A 21786-nucleotide genomic window follows, 5' to 3' on the forward strand; every position below is an offset into this window, starting at 1 on the left:
TGCTCGATAATCCTTTCCACTCCTCGGCCTGTTACTATATCTGGCTAAGTCATCTGCCGGACGATTTGTCGTCAGCCAGTCCTGGAGATTAATTTTTCATGCCGCGATTACTTGGACCTCGTCGCTGCTCTGTCCTGCTTCTGCAGAGGCGGAGTACTTGGCCTCTTATCTCTTGAAAACACTCAGGAAGGCTGTAGGGAGTAACCGTTGAGACGAGAATGCTATAACGAGTTTCCTTCGCCCGGCAGGAAGTGACTTCCGTCAATTGTTGTATTAAATCGGGGAGTGTTTGGAAATATTTTTCTTTTGGATTCAAGATGAAGATATGGTTTACATCGTATTATTACGTAAATAATCGAAATCGAAAGTTTATTTTTAATAATAAATTGTAAACATACACTTTTGAAGAATATTCGCGCAAAAAATAATAATGGTAATTATCCTGCAATGCGTTTATAGGTGGATGCTGTGGCTTCTCAGTGCGGCGATACGTATATACGACGGCACGCGCAAAGCAAACACTAATAATGGAATTAATATGGGACGGCTGCTCGACAGTGATAAGGAAAATTGATTTCTCCCTCCAGTCGGCTGCCACCATCCCTTTCCTTGTCGTTCATCCCCCTGACTTTCCCCTACCCTTCAACACACATGGATCCTCGTACGTTAGATTTTACTGATTTTTTCGTTTTAAAATTTAAAAGTTTATTATTTACAGCATGTACCAGACTGGACTAATTTTATAACCCAACGGCAATTTCATCATTGGACGTTGGATTTTCAGCTTAGTGTTTATAAACTGTCGTTTTTTTCTAATCCTACAACCATACGTATCCCTATTATATAATGATACAATTCTCAGTTTGAAGAGAGAGAGGTTAGACGTTCATGGGACAGTGGGCAAAGCCGGTGACACGCCTCCTCGTATATACGTGTAGCTGCGCAGACCCACCCTTTATTCGCACGACGCCCGTGCCGAGTCCTGCGAGCATATTTCGATGATTTCGCATCGGTGAGCATATAGCATCTCTAATTTTTACGTGACAATGTGTTCGCTGGAATAGCAAAGTGTAGATAAGTGTCGATTCAATTTGCTGCACACGGTCAACTGCATAGATTTTGTAAAGATTTTTCTTTCATTTAATATAAGACCGAAAGCGTAAAAAAAGGTTCTAAAGCAAACATTTGGTCCATCGGAAAAGAGGGGTATAAATGAGAGTCAAACAAGCGCGGATAACGGGCAATAATTCGCCACTAAATTTCATAGTTTTTTATCGCTCGCGCACTAGTGCCATTATAGAGGGTTGTCGACGAGTGATTTTTCGAATTTCCAGTCGCACGTGCCAGCAGGCGCGCGTCCCCGAGTCCGAAAATTTATTCATCCTCACGCGCGAGATTGCGGTAGTTCTGTGGGAAAAACGCCCGCCGATTTTGGGGAGGATCCTTATCGGCTCGTCTCTAAGTACTCGCGCGTTATGCACTACACGATCGCATCGATTTACGTCGGCCAGTTTCAGGAAAAGGCACGGCGGAGTATTAGTTTTTCGTTTGTCGGGACCGACTGCTGATGGATAAAAAAAAACGGCGGGAGATGGAATGTAGGTATACGAGGGGGTCGAGGTGTCGGCGAAGGGAAGTGGGCAACAATGGGGATACGTCGCGACGGGGAGGCGAAAATATAGGCGAGGGCTTATGGGACAATTAGACTCCCGTCACAATGCGGTTTTACCTCGATGTGCGCTTTATATTTATTGCGCACGCGAGGGGGTATATTTTTCAGAGTCGATTAGAGGCGTTTTTAAGCCTTTCAAACGCGTTCTGGAGATGCTGGGAAAATCTGGCTTCAATATGTGTAGTTCGATGAAAATCGATCGAATGTTGTCGAGTTGCAATAAATTTATGAACGAAATAGCTGTATTTATTGTTAAAATCTGACGCACAAACAAATACTTGTTATCAGTATTTTCTCTTAGATATTTTTTAAAAACTGTTTTACCTTCATATAAAAGTCGAATAGCGGCGATATCCTTTTCAACGCGAAGATCTTATCCAAAGATATCCATACAAAGCCAAATGAGATCACTCGAGCGTGTTCTTTGGATTTTAAAAAGGCCAAATCCGATCGTCAAACTTTTCTCTCCCACGCAGATTGCTCCCGGTAATAGAGGCACTCCAACCATACGGACGCGCACACAGCCGCGCGATGACACCCCTCGAGAGAGAGAGAGAGAGAGAGAGAGAGAGAGAGAGAGAAAATCATCCCCGACGCTCTAATTCGACTGTCACAATAAAGCAACACGTGACTGGTGATCACTGGCGGTCACTTGACAGCGGGGGGGATGACGATGGGTATCGCTCGCACCCCTAATGCATATAATATTTGACTCGCAGTTCTTTCAGGCTCGAGAGATCCTGACTACTCGTCCAGGCCATCTGATTTTCTAAAGGTGATGCGAATTTGATCAGCTGGGAAAGTCGGAGCTATTGCCAAGTTTTTTTTAAAGCTTGATTGGGTCGTTGAACTTTTTAGTCTGTCGATTGTTATTTAATCTTGAATCACTTAAATTCAGAGTGATTCTTTAATCATCGACAGTATAAAATGTTGGTATAAATTGTACACCAAATAATAGGCGTAATTAATAAAACAACAAATACACTGTACCTCCACACACTCGAAAGTGCAAACGCATGATCGATCTCGGCTCGCGCACGATACTCTTCTCGCGTCAGCCAATACGCATCCAGCGATGTATCCTGTCGGCCAGCGAAGGGATGCGGGGCTCCACCCACGCGCTCCGCCTTCCTGCGATTTTTGACGTCGCTCGAGCTCGCGAGAGTTACGTCGTTGGTACTCATAGTCTTCCCGGCCGCCACGGACTTCTGGTCGGGACGACCGGTGGCTTTTTTTATTGTTTATCATACTCAAGATTGTGGTTCGTGCTGTTTTGTGATTTTGGAGAGAGGTTTCGAGCGCCTACCTGCATTGTGAAACGATTGATAAGATGGTACGAAGTTTTTCAATTACTCTTATTGTTGAAGCGATCATTTTATTGCCAATACGCGTGGAATCATATAGTGTAAGAATATTCAAAAATGACCAATTTTCGTTGACTAATTATAGAATGTTTTAACTGAAACAATGCACTTGAGATATGCTATACTGTATACCGACGATGATCCTCGTTCGTCTATCAAACGAATGTCAGGGACACTCGTCGCTCACGGGCTTTTATCAACTTCCGCTGTCGTCTTTTTCTTTGTCTCCACGCGTTATCATCTGCACAGGCTAATCACGACAGTATAGAAAAACATTTATACAAGGATGTCCCCGCTTATTATACTCTCGCGATTACTGAAATTTGAAAAATTTACATTTTAAACTAACCCATCACATTATTTATCAATCAACGATTGAATCGCCGCTCACAGCCGATGCTGACGTACAACAACGCGAGTTGCGGAACGTCGGAGAACGAAAACGGTTCGCCGGCGGACTCTTTGCTCTCCGGCGATGGCGAGGATCCTGGCGATTCTCCGGAGACGCCGAGGGACACCGAGGAAGAGGCCACCTTGTCCGACGACTTTTACTCCCACGACACCGACGACGAGGACGATCAGGGAAGAAAGAGGTGTCGCGATCGGACGAATTCTGTAAGCCCTCGTAAATACACCCGTAATTTTTTCTTTTAACATTGAATACAATCAGAGTTAACTGTCGCAGAACGACGGAGTATCCTCCTCCACGAACGGTCTGCTGGAGTCGTCTCCGCCGTCGCGCGTCGGCGGCTTGGGAGTCAGGAAATTGTTCACCAACAGTCGCGAGAGGTGGCGACAACAGAACGTCAGCGGTGCCTTCGCAGAATTGAGGAAGCTCGTCCCAACACACCCTCCGGATAAGAAGCTGTCGAAAAACGAAATTCTCCGCAGCGCTATCAAGTGAGTTGTCTCTGAGTTGTCCGGGGATTTCCCGTACTTTATCTCAGCATTACAATCATTAACCCATTGCTTATCGCTCGCGCAGATACATACGCCTCCTGAGCCGAGTTCTGGAATGGCAGAAGAGTCAAGACCGCAACGGCATATCGACGACGGCACACGACGTTCGCATAAAAACCGAGCCTCAAGCACAGCAGCATCCTCCAAGCCACCATCACCACAGCGCCGTGACAACGACGATCTACCAAGCCAAAGCGGCCATAGCCTGTCTCAAGCAGGAGAACAACAACTACAGTCCGCGAGTGAACCTTCCCGCGCGAATATCCCAGTCGTATCCGTCCGAGAGCAAGAGCAGAACTGGACAGCTCCTGATGATCACGACTCCCAATCTCAAGAACCAGACGGTTGCCAATAACGCGACCGCGTCGTCCAGCGTCTACGTGAACGGCGTGTGTCCGAGCCGAATGGTCAACGGAAAGTTCACTGCTCCTGCGAAGAACGGACTCGCAGTGGTGCTCGGTGGTAAAAATCAGCACGTGGTCACCTCGAGCAGCTCGTCCAACGCTGTGGTGGTGAGCAACGGGTGCACTCCGCCGAAGAGAATGAAGACCGAGGCGAGGGACGAGGACGAGGTGTCGCAGAGTAGTGGTAGGGACTGCAGTAGAGCAACCAATAACGGCGGCGCGAGGAAGAGACTCAAGATAACGTTTGGCAAGGATTCCGAGAGGAATTGAGGCGCGCTTTTGAAGGGGTTGTAAATAGCATCGTGTGTAACTTGGTAATCCGATAGAGTAGAGAATGTACTTCGGTATAACGTTCGTCGTTGATATATTATCTTTTATTTACATGTTATCAGGTGGCAAAGTGGCGAAAATCGATTTACACGTTGAAATTTTGTACAAACACACGCGTCGAGAAGTGCAGTGGAGTTGTATATATTTTTGAACAATAATAATTAATGGTAATCGTGTAGTCATGTGAGTTTTCGTAGGATGCATAGGTAATTTTTTACATACCAAAGACTGTTCTGTTGAATTCTGCATTTGTACAGTTTGTTGATTATTAATCGCATATAAGTATATGAGAAAATCTAAAAAAATCTGTCGTTACGCACTCACATTCATTGTTGCGATCCAAACGTCGAAGTACTGAATTAAAAATTAATAACACGTATATAATTGAACGTCATCAACAGCGCATTATTTATTACATTAAACACCATATTCAGGGCAGTTATTTTTTTCCTTCCATCTTGGCGAAATTCACATTATTTTACGGCCATCGCTTATACATTCCTTTTCTATAGTCTGACATACAGTTTATTTCGGTATTGTACGGTTTGGGAAAGTGCGTGGCTGGAGCTATATATGCGTATATTTAAGCATTTAAAAAATTATATCATTCTGTGTATTACAATCTCATTCGTAAATTCGTTACATATCACAAACTGTCTATAGGTACTTTCTTCCATTCCAACAATTTCGAATTCAGTACACATAATCGTTCCCTATATATTGTATTAAAGCAAGCCATCAGCTCTACCAAGGCTCGATTAATCTCCCGTTCTCGGGCAGAGGCGAATCCTAGGTAAGATAAACTTTATACCTCGTGCTGTTCCTCCTCTGTCTCGACGGGAATCCCCCACTGCTCTTTCCAGGCACCCTGAAATCCTTGTAGAGATCTTCGATCTCCGGCGGTGGTACCGGCGTTCTGGGTCTGTGCTCGTAGTGACTCGCAGTCCTGCTGACTCTGCAGCCCTCCATCTGGCTCATCATCGTTCTGGGCCTAGGCTCGTACTGACTCATGGCCCTGCGGTGCGAAATATCCAGCCTCCTGCCGCTCTCCCTGAACTCGATGCTTCCTCTCTTGGTGGTCTGGGGGTTATAGACGGAGGACGAGCCGACGCTCACGTAACTAGCGTCGCTGGCCGTCCTCGAGCTTCTCGTCGCCCCGGTACTGGAGACCGACTCGATCTCCGCGTAACTCGGTCGGCTGGACCTGAAGCTCGAGTCGGAGTTGCGTTTGTTCGCGCGCAGTACGAGCATGCTGTCGCTGATCTTGCGTCGACTCGGATTCTCGTAGTCGTCCGAGAAGAAACGACGCTCGTGCACCTTGGTGAAGCTGCCGGCCTCCTTTTCCTCGTCGGTCCTGCAGTGGTCCTCGCTGAATCGTAGTCGTTCGCGGAAGCTGCGGAGTTGCCGGTCCTCGACCTTGGTGAGCTCGAAGACCTGGTCGCTACTGGACTCTCGCCTGTAGGTTGGTCTCTCGGGGAGTTGCCTTCGTGTGAAGCTCGGCTGACGCTGGAGCAGAGGACTGTCGCTGCGTTGCTGCTTCGGTCGGTGATGTTGGATGGTTATGCTGGGCGTCGGCGGTCTGGCGATGCTGCCACTGGTGCTCGGCGTGCGATCGTTGAACTCGAGGTCCTGACTGTTGCGACGAACCGGATGCGCTTTCTGCAGGGGCTCCGGCTTCTTCTCCGGCAGCTTACTGGTCTGCTGTACGGCATTCGAGAGTTGATGGGTGAGAGGGAAGTGCTGAGACTTGTCCTCCTCGCTGCTGCTCTTGCTGATCCATAGAGTCTCGCGGAACGGGTTTCGGACTCGCTTCGGCCACTCGGTCTCCGTCTTGAAGTCGTAGAGCTCGCGCAGACGCTGCTTCACACGGTTGTCGTCCGGTACTGAGGGATCTTGCTCGCCTGAAGTCGAGCGAGCTGATAAGTTTTCATACATGGGTTTTACAATATACGCTTCTGTATAATGATTCATTCGTTTCGAGCATTGTCCTTTGTACAATGAATGAATGGAGATTTAGTTCGAGTCGAGATTGATCTATGAGAGATATTTATATGGTGATCGAATATTTCGTAACTGAAAATTTAAGACGGTTGATACGTTAGTATAAAATATTGTTACAATTATGTGCATCATACGAACGACACGTGTATATAGCCTGTTCGAATACAATATTACATGCAGCGTGTTTGTGTGTGAGAGAAGAGGTACAGGAACGTCGAGGGAGTTTGTGCAAATAATAATACAAAATTGATGATTGTATTTACAAAATTTTATTCGATTGACATTCATATGAGTACATCACATACATATCTTGAAATGTGTTGACGAAAAAGTTACGAGCGTTTTCGATCTGCGACACTGCTATGTATACATGTCTCATCTTCTTTACTGTTCCCAAAGTCGAAAACGCCACCAACAATTATTTTCGGTAAAATCCACTTAACAGTCCAAGACTAACAAACACTCATTTGACCCTTGTATAGTCTGAACATTATTGTTTTTATGTTTGCTATTATTGACACTACACTTATACTTTCGAAATATTTCTTCAGTTGCACATTGTTTTTTTTATAAATATACAAAGGGGCTGTGCTCTACATCGCTCAACGTCATAGAATCGGCAAACGCTTTTAATTTGGTAAAATATCATGTTACCATGTGGTGGGTTGAAAATACACGATCGTTAGTTACACCAAATACTGTAATTACATCAGTTTGCATCACGATTTAATTGAGCTCTCCTACTGCAGCCACGTCAATAACATTTATTTATAAACATCAAACGTCATACATAACAGCATGTGCAACTTAGAAATATTCGAAATAAATTGATCGGTATTTATTTTATGGACAGCTCATAATCAGATGTGTTATCATAGTCATCAAGGCATGTATTACTATAATAGCTTCAGTGAATCGAATTTATTCTGCCTATTGCCGCGTATAAAAATCTTATAGTATGGTGTAATATTATTATGTATATTGTGTATAGTGAGTATATGAAGCTATTACAGTAATCCATAATCGGAAGCATTTCCAATCGACTGAACTACTCGAGGTCTCTTGGAGCAAGCAGTATTACAGGTTAGCTGTGCGCTTAAAACTGTATTCATACTCAATGTATGTAATAAAGCTTTGATTTCTAAAATGTATTTTACTTCAAAGGCAGCGAGTTTGTAACGACGAACACTGTCAAAAACATGCTCCAACATGTCATTATATTACGTACTCTAAAACAAAAATCCTCATCACCAGTATATGCAACGGCTTAAAACTACGTGGTGTATAATTGCAGTAGTGTAAAAAAAGTGATAATCACACCTTTAACGTGATTCTTTACCTGAACCGGCTGTCTACAGAACTGACCCGCGATAACTGATTGTGCGGCTTCTAATTAAACAAGGCACTCCCTTGAAGCGGTCGTGCCTAAAAATATATAGATTCGACCTGTAGTTTCGTACGCACTCGCACGCTCGACTATATTTGCTTCGAAAATAATATGGACAGCGACTGAGGAGCAGTGCTGATATCTCAATCTCAAACAGATCCAGCCTGATTTCAAGCTGTCCATATGCAATAACACACAATGACACACGCCAATGCCACGCGCGAGAGACATGATCGGGGTGCACGTAATCCTGCTGAGAGCTTCCAGCACAAGTCGCAGAATGCCCTGCGGGCGTCCTCGCGATTCCCTTAGAGGAAATCGGTCTCGAGGAGACCCGGCAGCCGAGGATTCTGCAGACTGGCCCGCTTGTGGTGGAGGCTCCCAGCAGGCAAACCCTAGCGTGTCTTAATAAATTCCATGTGAACAACACCTTGTGGGCCGGGCTTCTGCTGCTGTCCCGCGTCGGCGAACTTCCGCACCGGCTGCCAGCCGGACACCTCCTCCCGCTTGGCCGGCCTGTCCTCGTCCCTCGCGCTCTTGGCCTCCTCGCTCTTGGCCGGCTCTTCTGTCGCTCCCTCGGCCGACTCGGCCACGGTGGCGGGCTGCTCGGATCCGGAGGACCGTCTGTCCGAGAGCTTCCTCTGGATGGGACTGGGCGAGGGGTTCTTGGCGTAGCTCATCCAGCGGGTGCCGGCCAGCGGTTTGGCCGCCAGCCTGTCGCCTTCGCTGGTGCGCCGGTGGACCAGCGGCGAGGGTATGTAGCGCGACATGGAGATGCCGGTCTCGGGCATCCAGCGGTAGGATATCAGGCCGCGGCTCTGCTCGCCGAAGTTGACGCAGCGCTCGTTCCAGCGGGAGCTCGAGTCGCGCCGGAAGTAGCTCACGTCCGCGCTCATGCTGCGGCCGCTCGACGGCTGCTTGCTGCTCACTAGAGTCGAGCGGTAGAGGCTCTCCTCCTCCAGGGGGATGTACGAGTCCGAGCGGTAGTTGCTGCTCGCGGTGACGCTGTTGCGGGCGATTATGGGCAGCCACTTGACCTTGCCGGAGCTGCTGATCGAGTCGCTCCGGTTGTCCAGGACGTCGAAGGTCCGTCGCCTGGGCGAGCGCTCGGCCGTCGGGTTGTAGTAGCCGTGTACTGGAACGCCGAGGGAGGGGCTGAGATGTATCGATATTTTCGAAAAGCAAAGAAAAAACGACACGTCCGACCGGAATCGTGCCTCGTCTACTCTTCTACGGGGAGTGCGGAGGGACGAGAGGAGGAAGAAGAATAAAAAAATACGACTCGAAATCTGTCATACTCATTCTCGTACATTCAGCGAGAAAGCTGCCGTCAGCTTCCTTATCCCCGAAGCTGCCGAGCTTGTCGATGTCGGCGCTGCTCCTGACGCCGCCGAGGGCTCGATTGTAGGTCAGCGTGTGGTCCTTGCTCGGCAGGTACGGCCGCAGCGAGTTCTTCGCCAGCGGTATCCAGCGGGAGACCTCGCCGGCTTCGGTGTGCCGACGCACCTCCACCCGGCGCTCCATGTACTTCTTCAGGCAGTCGACGTCGGCGCTGCGGCTGCGCTGGTTGCGCGGCGAGCGGGACGGCCGCCGGGACTGTTGCGCATCCGTGCCCAGCGGGCTAGGCTGTCCCTGGTTGTTTTTTCGTTTGTTTTTATCGTTAAATAATGAACGCACGGGCTGCATCAGGATAATTGAATTGTTCCCCTGCATAGTACTCACCTACGTGAGGTGAAGCTTAGCGTAGTCGCCTATGTGAACGATGCCGTGCTCGGGCGATGCGACGTGCAAGCTCGCGCCGCACAGTCGCGGGTTGATCCTCGGATTGTGAAGCTCCGAGATCTGAGTGCTGCAGGCGGCCGCCGGATCGCCGCTCGCCGTCAGGTAGTTGCCCCAGAACTCGTTACCTGCGCGTCATCGAAAATCGAGCGTTAAAATCCAGAACATTCCTCCGACATTCGAAATGCACACTCGACTCGTCATACCCGGGTAGGAATTGCCGTCGGCGGCGTAGCTGACGATCAACAGTTTGTTGGCGTCGCTGGAGCGGAACAGCTTCGTTTGCGGCTCCCTCAGAGCGAAGTGGATCCTGATATCTGCGAGTGTTTTTTTTTCACGATTAGAACGCGCAAATATCACAGAAATACAAACGCACACGCGTACCTCCGAGGTAATCGCCGTTGCCGGCGCCGCCGCACTTCTGCTGCCGGAAATACGAGAACATGATGTCCGAGACGTACTTGAGCTTCTTGTTCATCTTCTTCAGGGCTATCTCGAAGGTCTTGAGGAAGTAGATCTCCTGGTCGTGGATGATCTTCCAGACCCCTGCAATCAAGCCTCTTTTTTATCGCTCGCGCGCATAAACAAACGCACCCGACATACATATACACCAGGAGCAAGCCCATCGACGGTCGAACAGCGCGTGCAAACAGCAAACACAAAAAGACAAACAATTCTCTGTGTATACTCTGTCCGCAGGCTCGCTCGAGACTTAACTGGACAACTGACCTAGCCCGAAGCCCACGACGTGCAAAAAGGCCGTGGTATTTTGCTTCTCGGCGCGAGTGTTCGCCTCGAGGAGTATCGTCTCGACGGACATGAGGGTCCGCTTCATGTAGTTCTCCGCGTCGAATATTATCTGTCCGGTGAGGCTGATGTAGCGCCGGTTCTCCTTCGACTTGACTTGACGCATCGCCTCGTCGTACAACGGGTGGTAGTCCTCGCCGTAGAAACGCGACCAGACGCAGCGCAGCCCGCGCTTCTCCTCGCTCGTTCCCTCCACCGCTGGCCCGTAGCTGTGATTAAAAACTTTTTTAATATCAAAGCGCTTAGCGCGAGCGACGGGAATTTCAATTTTTTTCTCTCCCTGCAATTCGTCGGAATATTTTCGCCCATACGCGAGCTGCAGCCCTTTGTCGAGGATGGAATTTCTCGATACAGACGCGCGCGCGCGCGCGCGTATATTAGTTAGCGTCAAAAGAGCGCAGCTCTCACCCATTGTCCATGTTGTTCTGCAGGTGGGTCACGAGGACGTCCTGGTACTCCATCACCCGGGGCTTCTCGAATCTGCGAGCAGAGCTTTATATCTTGGAGAGAAAAAGGCGCATAATTCGCGGTAAAAAAACCAATCAACCGACCTCGTGCCCACGACGCTCATGATGACGCCGCGAGGCTGTATGGAGTCGGGGTCGTCGCAGACGACCCCCCTGTTCTCGCGCGAGCCGTCGTTGATGAACTCGGTGTGCGAGGAGATGATGATCGTCGCGGAGAGCTTGATCTCGTCGTAGGAGAGGCAGGAGGAGAGCACGAGCGGCTCCTTCTCGCGCTCGGTGCCGACGTTCTCCCAGCCGCCGGAACCGGATTTGCCGTCGATGAGGCAGTAGCGGTCGTCGGCGCCGTAGAACTGCATGGCTCGCTTCTCGAGCAGCCGCTGCACGAAGGGCACGAGCGTCATGTCCTTGTACATGGCTCGCTCGACTGCGCTGCCGTAGACGCGCTTGTACTTGAGCCAGCCCGCTATGACGGGCAGCATCGCCTCGTGGATCAGCGGGTAGACCGAGTTGGCGTTCAGCTGCAATCGTTTCGTTTTCGTTAGAAATATGCGCGCCATACGAAATCCAATCAACGCAACGCGCCGTGAACGGCGGGTTATCTAGAGCACAGCGAGTCGCGTATTGCAGTTCATTCGCCCGATTCTTTTCGCTCCATAGCCGCAGACAAAACTGAGCTGGAATCGATATTATCGGATATCTCTCGCTTCTCGAATTCGCCTATGCGCCGCATAGACTGCAGCAGCGACGTAGTAGACGTGTGTGGGGGTTTGTATACCTCGAGGGTGTCCATGCCGATGCCCCGGTCCCTGAGGGAGCAGCAGCGGACGCTGTTGACGGGAAAGGGCACGGGGAAGTTCTCGCTGCGCTTGATGATCTCGGTGAGGGTCGCCGGGGTGGGCATCTTCACGTCGAGGCAGCCCCGCAGAAGCTCCTTCGTCGCGTCGTCGAAGGGCACGCCGTTCGGGGCGCCCAGACTGTTCTCCCACGAGATCTCCGGAGGATCGTGGAGCATCTGGTGGCTGCTGTCCGATCGCCTGTTGCGCTGCAATTATCATTGTTATTGTTTTTTCCTGCCGGAAGTAAACGCTTCCGATTAATTTAAAAAAAGCTCAGCGCGAGCCGAGCGTTTGAGAAAAGCGTCGACGTCAATCCACTTAACCAAAGAGATACGTCGAAAAAGCTCGAAAAGCTCCCATACCTATATGCATATACGCGCGTATAAGTGGGCTCTAGTTAGCAGCATCCTCCGCTATAAACCCCATGCAAACACATCAGTCGCGCGCACACACACACACACACATAGAAGCAGTCGCCCTCCTCGGCGAGTAGCTATTAATAACGCAAGCTCTGATTGGAGCAAGGCCGTCGGTGCCTTTGACACTCGGGCATGAAATCCGCTAAGTAGCGGAAAATTTATCCATTCACCCTCATTCACCTCGCGCGTGCAGCTATACACGATCATATACTTGTGATATCGTTCGGGGTCGCGTTTTTCCATTCGATTTTGTGCCAGCTTGGGACGACAGGGGTGTGCGTACCGTATTATGTACTGCTGTGTACAGATTTATCATCGCTCGCGCGGACTGATTTTTCGTATACATAATGCGCGCACGCACGTATCATTGGCGTGCGAGGACGCGTGCTGGGCTATATTCGTGATTTGCACGGGGGGAGAAAGAGAGTATAGAGCTCGGTCTCGTTAATTTTTTCAGAGGCTATGCGGGCGGTGTAATTGATGGATGCACGCGTCGGCCAAGGTAATTGACGAATCTTTTTTTAATACCAACTTGGTGCGCGTGCCGGGGGAAGATTTACGTTCCTTTTTACTCCCGAGCAAAGGAATTGCGTCCCTATGTGAATATTCAGACCGGAGGGAATTCGATTCGAGAGTGGGCTGGCATGCGTCAGCGAGGGCGCTTTGAGAGTGATGAGATTGGGAATTGAAATTGCGTTCTTCGATTTTGAGAAAAAGGAGAGCTGTATAGCTGAAACAATGCGTATACGCGCGCGAATCGCGAGAAAAGAGAAATGAAAATTCTCCGCACGCGCTCATAGATCCATCAAGAAACGGGAGCGATTTGAAAAAACGTTTAGTATACATCGTAAATAACTCACCCTTCGAAAGCAACAAGCGAAAAACGACATGTCGCCTGTTGAGCCCGTCTAACGAGCCGCCGAATCAGCACGTCGCGACGACGCAGAAATCGACACTTTCCAACGACACTGTACACTCGTTTCAGTCCGAGTCTAGAATATTCGAAAAAAAATTCCACCAAATATCGAACAGCAGGTTTCCAACGCCTGTCTATGCGACTAAACGACTCCGCGTCACGGGCTTATTTGGACTTTGTAAGCCACGCGCTTTCTGAAAGTGAGGATACGCTCGTGGTTGAATTTTTCGCACATGCGCTTACCCTGCCCATCGGCTCTGCGCAGGTCTGTAGCATTTTTTCGCGTATTCTATTGTGTACACGATGCGCAGAGATCGCAAACATAAAATGTCGTTTAATAATAACTTTTTACGACCCTAAACGTATTGATTTTGTTTAGATTAAAATAATGGCTGCTGTTTAACATTGAGATCGCGGATGCGCGCACGTGCGTTGCGCTCGTCGCACGTATGCTTTTCGTTGAAGCCAGTTTGAAATTTGTGTACGAGGAGACATTTGAAAACGAGTTGCGGGTCGTTTGGGACTCTTGGCTGAAATTTATTGTGCGTCTCTGCGTCGAGAAATATAGGATAGTTCCAGCTGAAATCATGCAACAATAATCCATGCATATATCGTTATTGTAAATTTAATGAATCTAAACGTGTATTGTAATATTTTACAAGTATAACAGCAGAGCAAATTACGTATACATTATTTGTAATATGCTACGTGCATAATTCGATATTCCTTCGCACATGTTATATAGTATTCAATACACTGCAAACAATATTATATTTCCTCTGAATCATTGATTTAATAAACCACAATTACATTTCGCATACGAAGTGCAGAGGCGAATGAATTGTTTATGCCCCTGTTTAGCACGAATAAACAAGACCGAGATGTAAATTAATATAAATACTCGATACTTTTGTTATTCCAGGCTAATCGACTTGATATCCGCACTTCTGCGATTTTTATACTCGATCGTCGGGAACACACGCGTTTTTTTTGAGTGCCGGATAACTTATCAGCTGCGAGGAATGCCTTACCATTCGAGCGATATCGACACTGCAGGTATCTACACGTATCGCGTCGTGTCTCACTGATTCGAGCGACCCCCAGTTGCAGTATCTCTAAGTAATGACGCACACCTACATCACAGCCTGGCATGAAAAACAATCAGTATATATTTTATACTTTGCCCATGCGGTCGGGTATCCGGGAGCTGCGAGCTTTTGCAAATGTTTAAACAAACGAAATGCAATCTGATGCTTTTATCGAAAAGATTGTTTATTTCCAAGCTTTTTCATAATATAGAATCGCATTTACAGTCAAAGGCTTGGATTTCAATAATATACGAGTTACACGGCCAAAGCGAGTTACCGATCATCCTCGAAATGGATCCGACATACCGATCAGCGATTTCCATATGCAAAATCAATTTCGCCCCGCATCAGGGAGCTAAATTTTAGGTCCTCGCGGTTCTACAAGCACCGCGGTGATAACGGATTAATTCCCCGTCGAATAAAATCGACGCTGTAAAACCAAGCCATAAAGCCTCCTGCGAGGCGAGTTGACCATCAAAAAATCGATAAGCGCTACCAGATGGCGGCAATAATAAACTCCCTGGAAAACAATCACATATACCTGCGCGTACACCGAAACTCATCACACTGTACACACCGAAGAGAAAAGTAACCGCAGGTTCCCGCGAGGCGATACACAGTCGCTCGGATCGATTGGTCGTCGTATAGAGTGTATACAGCAGCAGCAGCAGCAGCAGCAGCGGTGGCGGCATCGACCTCAATCGTCGTCGAGCACGCGGTCACTCTATAACGTGTATACACTTGCGCGCGCGCCAGTCGATTTTGTAAGTGTGTTACAAGCCGGCCACGGGACACCGTGCATAAGATCGCCAGTCAAGTGCGAGCCGTGTACAGGCGCGCGCGCCTCTCTCTCCTTCGTCGTGACTCTTAGCTCTTACTTCAGTCCATACCGATCTTTCTCTCGGGCCGCGCGCGCGCGAGTGTGTGCGTCGCTGGAATTTCGCCGATCGAGCGTTACATATACATCGTGCGTGCGCAGTGTCTCGTGAGCAGCTGCAGCAGCCGATTTTTGCGGCTATCGATGAAAGGTGAATTGGTTTTTTTATATATTGTTTACTCGCCCGCAGGATTTTATCGCTGTAGAGAGTCGTGGAGAGGACGAGTGAGAAAATGGGACGTGTGTGTGTGTGTGGGGAGGGGATATGGTAATGCGTTGTGACATACTCGGAGTTGTTTCGGAAATGGATACGCTGCGGCTGTTGATTATTTATGAAGGCTTGGAATATCGCGACTAGTGTCAACTTTCGTTACGTCTCGTTTATCGCATCGACACGTCGTGTAGTTATTTTGTTAAATTTCACCGGTAGCGCTCTATGGCTGTTATAGCCTGTAAAAGAGGTCCGGGTTGCAGCCTCGGCCTACACACTAATGACTATGTAAAAACCGGCAGTAAAGTGGAAAATTGGTATGCAAGCGGCCGGCGATTTCTATCTCAAAGGGCTTATCCTTGTGCTCGCTAACCCAGTTTAGCCGAAGTTTTAGGTGTCTGTACTGTCAGAGACTCCACTCTGCAGCGGGCTTTAGAGCAAGCGGAAATCCATAAAAGTTCGCGCGAGAGTATAAGACGCTAAACGGAGCAACAAAAGCCTCGATACCGAGAAACCAGCACAAAGGAACAGTGAAATTGCATATAACGACGTAGTTTCTCGTACAGTTATAGTTGCTGCGGCCAAAAAATGGCTCTTGCGCGAAACTCGAAATCGGTAATGGATCGTAAAATAATCAATACCAGCTCTAACAATTACATCCGAAGCGCATACTCGGCTCTCTGAAAATTACGGTACAGCAGCTCTCAGCCGGTTTTCCTTCGACCTTGGCTATCCCCCTCTTCCGACCTAACTGTATACCCAAAAAATTAGGTTCCCCATCCACGAGCTCGTGTCCGATACTAGTTTTTACACGCATCAACCGAATTCCCAAATGAAAAGAGACTCTTCCGGCCGCACAATCGAGAAAAAAAAGCTGCAGCGCCGAATGAATAATGGGACATGCCGAGGTGCGGCTGCGGCGAAAATCGCGGGGATGCGTTCTCGCGCCGCGTGAGTCAGTGTGCGCCGCGGGAATTCTCGAGCGAGAAATACGCCGCCGACGTCGTCGGGAGGATGATTATTATTGCGTTGAGTGGGTCGTACTGTGGTATGTTTAGAAGGACTCGGTGCAGGATTACGATCGTTTTTTTCCTCTCGTAATGCGATGAATAACGTAAGCATTGCATTGGGCTGAATAAAAGCATCGCGAGAAGTCAATCACAGACAGCGGTGCATTAGCGGTATAACTTTCGCGTCCAATCGATGCACCGTTACGCTGAAAAACGCTCGCGCGAAACGGGCGCAAATTAAAGTTATACGATCGCCGCCGCAGTAAAGATCGAAGATTGCTCGCCAGGCATAATGCAACGAGCGTTTGTTTAGACATTTCATAGCGAATTACGATTCAAAAGTGCGCACGGTATATAATCGTGATGGCATCGATCGGGACTTCCTCCTGCAAATTACACTAGTCCAAATCCCGAATTACGAAGCTCACCCAAATCCCTACATTTAACCCTCCGGAGCAGTAAACAGCCTCGTATAAACCCTCGCACACAGCGGGTCGATTCGCGCATCGCACAAGGCACACTGTACACTTCCATATGCATCCCTCTGTCGTGTATCACGCGACTCATCGTCGCCTAGCTCGTTCACCTTTTTTTTCCTCTCCGCGCGCGAACGCGGAAGAAAAGACGTGGACGTGTAATGCGGCTTTTAAACACACACACACACACACACACACACACACACACACACACAATAGCTACAGTCCGCGTCGGTTGTCGAACTCGTCGTCATAGTGACCGCGAGCGTCGAAAAAAGCCAGGCGGAAGGCTTTTAGCGGCCGATTCGGCTAATTTGTTTCGAGCAGCGACTGATTCCCCGAGCGCTGCGATCGTTCCTCGCTGTTTAGCTTGAATCGCGCGGGATCAATCGCTTTTTTCGATTATAGTGTGCATACACGGTGGACGCCAAGGGATATACTCGCCGATTGGATTGATGACGGGTGAGTGTTTTTTTCGCTTTGGTTTCTCGACGCTGTTCGATTCGTATATTCTATTGTATATTAACAAGATGTCCATTCGCAATTGGCGCGAATTATCAGTTTTCGGGGTACACAGTGTATTGTGTGTGATTCTAATTCAGGGGTGACCGTATGCACATGGAATAATCAATTAAACAGAGACACCTGTAATTAGCGACAGTCTCGCACAATTATGAACTACTGTGTTGCGGGAACGGCAGCTTTTCAAATTCAAATTATAATACACGCTCGAGTAAACTAACGCGATCGGCGCCGCTGAATTAATATATGCAAGACGCATAAACGTAGCAGCTATACGTGTGTGTAGGTGCAGTATGAAACGATTCGAAACCCGATGTTTATCTCCCGATAAATGTGCTTTCACAAAAAGCTTTCCCCGGATAAACATTGTGCTTGCGCAAGCGCGCGTTATCGCTGATTTTCGCTAATTAGAATAATTATATAAACGACCCGTGGGCTGTGCTCGCGTAGAAATCCCGGGAATATCAAAGCTTTTCAATATTCATTGAATTAACAAATGGATTATTAGAGTATATAGTAACCAATTTTCATAATCATCCTGCCTCGTATGTGTGTGTGTGTGTGTTTTGCGCGCGCTTTATAAAACGTCCCAAACGAGAATACTCGCACAGTTATACACACCCAGTTCACGAAACATCGAACAATCGCGCTCCGCATATTACAAAGCCGAGCCGAGGAACCTTCCCACACAGGCGATATCCAACGTGCCCAGCGGAAAAATCCCTCGTAATTTATCACGCGATAATGGACGCGATGGGAAAAGTCGGCCCGAATCTCCTACGGCACATACACACAGCTCGAAGTCGAACACGGGGCGAGGCGAAATATCCCGTTCTCGCGCGGCGGCGCACAATATAACGCGAAAGCAGCGAGCTGGCGAAAGGGAAGGGAAGCCGGCAGCCAGCCCGGGAATAATAAATACGCCCGACCTGCCGTAGAGTAATAAAACGAGCGAGTGAACGGTATATAGTAGGCCCATACGTGACTCGTGTGCGTTTATACCGTGTACTCCTTCTCCCCCCTCTCTCGAAGCTGTCCCCGGTGTGTATGTATACTTTCTTCCGCGTGCGCTTTCGCGCGTTTTCGCTGTCGATGATGCGAGTCGACGTGTACTTACGGCGCTGCTTTTACGATTCGGGGAAAGCGCGAGTCTCTGTCGCGCTATGGACATCGAGACCTATGGGGATATTCGTTATTTATTGTGGATGTATGACGCCTGTGTTTTGCTGACTATGGGCCTTTTTACGAGTCGAACGGCTCTTTTTTGTGTGATGATGCGATCGGAGAGTGGATTGGTCGTTTTAATGTCGGAGTCGATTTTTAATCGATATTTTATTCCGAGATCGCGGAGATGAGCCGCTGGGAATGAGGAAAATCGATGCGCCATTATATTACAAAGCCTCTGGCAGACTTTGTATAAATTATGTTTTTGCGCTGCGGAAATGAATATCGGAAGTGATATGACGTATTCATAAACAGCGTATACACATGTTTTATACAGACATATGCGCATCTCAGCAATTCTCCAAACCCATTATAAAGCGAAGAGGCAAAAAGCGGGAGGAAAAGCTCCGCGCGCAGAGTAAATCCGTCTGCAGCCTCTGAATATTTAACCAAGTGCAAACTCGCGTTGCCACATTAGCGCGCGAAATTAACATCTTATTCCGCGCGTATTATATATTCTCGTTATTATAACACCCTTATTCGTATAATATACAGCTGCGCTCGACGACGCATAGTGTATGACGCGGACACTAATATAAACGACGGCCCCACGGAATTTTTAATCTTCGCCCGTTTGTACCTTGCTTTATACGCGCCGGCTTTTTTCACGCAGCTCCCCCCTCCCCTCTCGCCACTCTCTCGAGGGACAGCCGCAGAAAATGTTTCTGTGAAATTAAAAATTTTTCCACCTGCTTGCATCGAGTAGAATTTTATTCGCTGTGGCCTTTCAACATTCATGTAATCAGCGCGACGGCACCGACGTAGCGCCGCGCGATAACTTTTGGAATTTGAAAAAGCGTCCCGTTGATGAAGCGCGCGCGCGCGCGCGCGAGCTGTGGTTTGTTTGCTTTGGGAGTATGAAAAAAGTCATGTCCCTCGCGGTGAATCAGTTTTAAAGCTGTTTCTCGACACTTGATGTTGCATTATCGATGCGACGCATCATGTGCTGGCTTCATAATTGCGTTGGTGGACGAGTTTACGATTTATCCCTTATTCTTCGAGGGATTACGCTCAAATAAAGAAATTGGGTCGATCGGATTTCAATATGGCATTATATTTATCTCGTAATCCGCGCTTCCTACTTGCGAAAGCTTTTTCAGCGGAACCTTATCTCCCTCCCTCTCTCTCTCTCTCTCTCTCTCTCTCTCTCTCTCTCTCTCTCTCTCTCTCTCTGCATCGTAAAAATAGATCGAGCGACGATCGATCGAAGAAGTGTACCCAACGAATGCAAGGCGGACTTAGCAATTTTCCAATCGCGATAATGCCCGACACTTCTACGTTATACACTCGCAATAATTGTCTTGGAATTCGAGTAGCGAGATTGCGCAGTCTCTTTGGCGAAAGCGTCACACGACGTTGGATATTTTATTTTATTTATGCAGTCCCCTTGTCCGGGACTTTCTAATTTTGAATTTTAATATCCCGAGTGCGGCCAGGCGAGTGTGTGCACTTCGACGCCCGAGCTAGTTTGGAAAAAGGCGGGCGAACGCGTTTCCTTTCTCAAAATCTCGCATATTAAAAATCACTCGCTGCCTCTCGAATGCCGCAAGCTCACGCGACTATTCTCGAATAAAATCGACGAGCTTTCAGCAAGGCATTGTACGATAAAATAAATTCGCTCGATCGCGTCCTCGAGATTTATCAAACGCGGATCTACTTGTCCTGATGAAAAATCTGAAAAAAGTCCGGCCACCGCGCGCTCTCCAAGTTATTACTATTTCGCTCGCTTTAGAGAGCACCTGTATACATACATATAATAATATAAAACTGGATACAGCCTGCGGGTCGCGAAAAGAGCGAGGATTCAGCGCAGCGCATTGAAACCGTGACACGTTTCCGGGCGTCTCGCTCCCTCTTTTTGTCCCCTAACGAAGTTCCTCCCTAAAAAGGGTAATAGTGCCGCGACGCGCGGAAAGGTCAGGCTGCAGCAGTGCGAGAGGAGAAAGGCCGTCTCGTTTCGCGCCGCGATGGAAAGCTGCAGTCGCGCACGTTTCACGAGAGAGCAGCTTGTGTCTGCAGCGCTATATGGCCGTTGTACACTTACACGTACTTGCAAAGGGGCAAGTATAAATGAAGCTGCGACGAGAGGAGCCGGATGAAGCGTTGGTTCTGAAGGACGAGGATTTAAGCGTTCGAAAGCATAACAAGTTTACATCGTAACCACAGGAAATAGCGATATCGAAAAAATCGCGGATACGGAAAGTCATCGCCGAAGCTCGCGATTATCGCTCGAGCGAGACGGGAAAGTGCGTTGTCTCGTTGCGGAACTATCGCTCGAGCGAGAGCTGCCGGAGCGACAATTCCGCGTCTAAACGCCGCCGCCTCACCTTGGAATTTCACGTTTCCCTCTCTCGTGTCTTACCTTGGCACCTGCGAGCGCATACTGTCTCTCCGTGTATACATATACATACATACATACTGCATGGAGGCTCTCACTCGCGTGATCGCCGTTTCTCGCGTCGAGCGAGTGTTTAGGCTGTATACATATATATACCTACTTAGATGGATATACATTGTATAGAGAGAGAGAGAGAGAGAGAGAGAGAGAGAGAGAAGGAGAGAGAGAGAGAGAGAGAGAGAGAGAGAGAGAGAGAGAGAGAGAGAGAGAGAGAGAGAGAGAGAGAGAGAGAGAGAGAGAGAGAGAGAGAGAGAGGAGAGAGAGAGAGAGAAGAGAGAGAGAGAGAGAGAGAGAGAGAGAGAGAGAGAGAGAGCTTGACGCTGATGACTTTTTTTCTCTTAGCCGTGCACGCGCGACTGGCTTTACGATGTTGCGCGAGCAAAAGTTTATCGTGGGATTTTCTCAGGAGCGTTAATCCGAGCGCTTCTGGGCTATCGAGCGGACGCGATCGATCGAGCTGCTCGGTGCGTCGATTCAAGCTTGAGAAGACGACGTATATGTAGTGCGGTGTATACAATGTAAATCTGTATTGTACGAATGGACTTTATCGCTGAATTCAAGAAAACAGCGTTACTCCGCTCGTTTCGCAACTTCCTGCTCACGTGATGCTTGAGATTGTTATCGTATAGATGTATGTC

At 48.4% G+C, this 21786-nt stretch overlaps 3 protein-coding genes across 8 annotated transcripts in view; 2 read left to right on the forward strand and 1 right to left on the reverse strand.

Annotated features, from left to right (window-relative positions):
• Positions 1-1962: 1962 nt before the first annotated feature.
• LOC100679414 lies at positions 1963-5124 on the forward strand. Its single transcript, XM_016988048.2, has 4 exons — positions 1963-3005; positions 3430-3651; positions 3722-3936; positions 4022-5124. The coding sequence occupies exons 1-4, from the start codon at positions 3003-3005 to the stop codon at positions 4668-4670; spliced, it is 1089 nt and encodes a 362-aa protein (XP_016843537.1). The 5' UTR covers positions 1963-3002; the 3' UTR covers positions 4671-5124.
• Positions 4757-21786, reverse strand: part of LOC100116601 — a 114870-nt gene continuing 97840 nt past the window's right edge. Inside the window, exons 1-9 of one of the 5 annotated variants that reach the window (XM_031929870.1) lie at positions 13287-13539; positions 11947-12213; positions 11256-11689; positions 11113-11184; positions 10615-10913; positions 10282-10443; positions 10104-10214; positions 9841-10025; positions 9617-9750 (exon numbers count right to left, since the gene is read on the reverse strand). In XM_031929870.1, the coding sequence (XP_031785730.1) occupies positions 9841-10025; positions 10104-10214; positions 10282-10443; positions 10615-10913; positions 11113-11184; positions 11256-11689; positions 11947-12213; positions 13287-13316 (1560 nt within the window). In that variant the 5' untranslated portion in view covers positions 13317-13539 and the 3' untranslated portion in view covers positions 9617-9750. Of the gene's footprint in view, positions 6647-8548; positions 9254-9416; positions 9751-9840; positions 10026-10103; positions 10215-10281; positions 10444-10614; positions 10914-11112; positions 11185-11255; positions 11690-11946; positions 12214-13286; positions 13540-21786 lie in introns of those variants that run through there. The other 4 variants (XM_031929871.1, XM_016988037.2, XM_031929869.1 and 1 more) reach the window with 4 other exon arrangements.
• The window catches only part of LOC100116570 (putative ferric-chelate reductase 1 homolog), a 31149-nt gene continuing 24473 nt past the window's right edge, over positions 15111-21786 (forward strand). The window contains exon 1 of one of the 2 annotated variants that reach the window (XM_008210462.3): positions 15111-15458. In XM_008210462.3, coding sequence (XP_008208684.1) covers positions 15452-15458 — 7 coding nt within the window. In that variant the 5' untranslated portion in view covers positions 15111-15451. Of the gene's footprint in view, positions 15459-17322; positions 17467-21786 lie in introns of those variants that run through there. The other variant, XM_008210463.4, reaches the window with a different exon arrangement.

This window comes from Nasonia vitripennis, chromosome 4 (genome assembly GCF_009193385.2).
Source record: "Nasonia vitripennis strain AsymCx chromosome 4, Nvit_psr_1.1, whole genome shotgun sequence".
NCBI classification, from domain to species: Eukaryota; Metazoa; Arthropoda; class Insecta; order Hymenoptera; family Pteromalidae; genus Nasonia; species Nasonia vitripennis.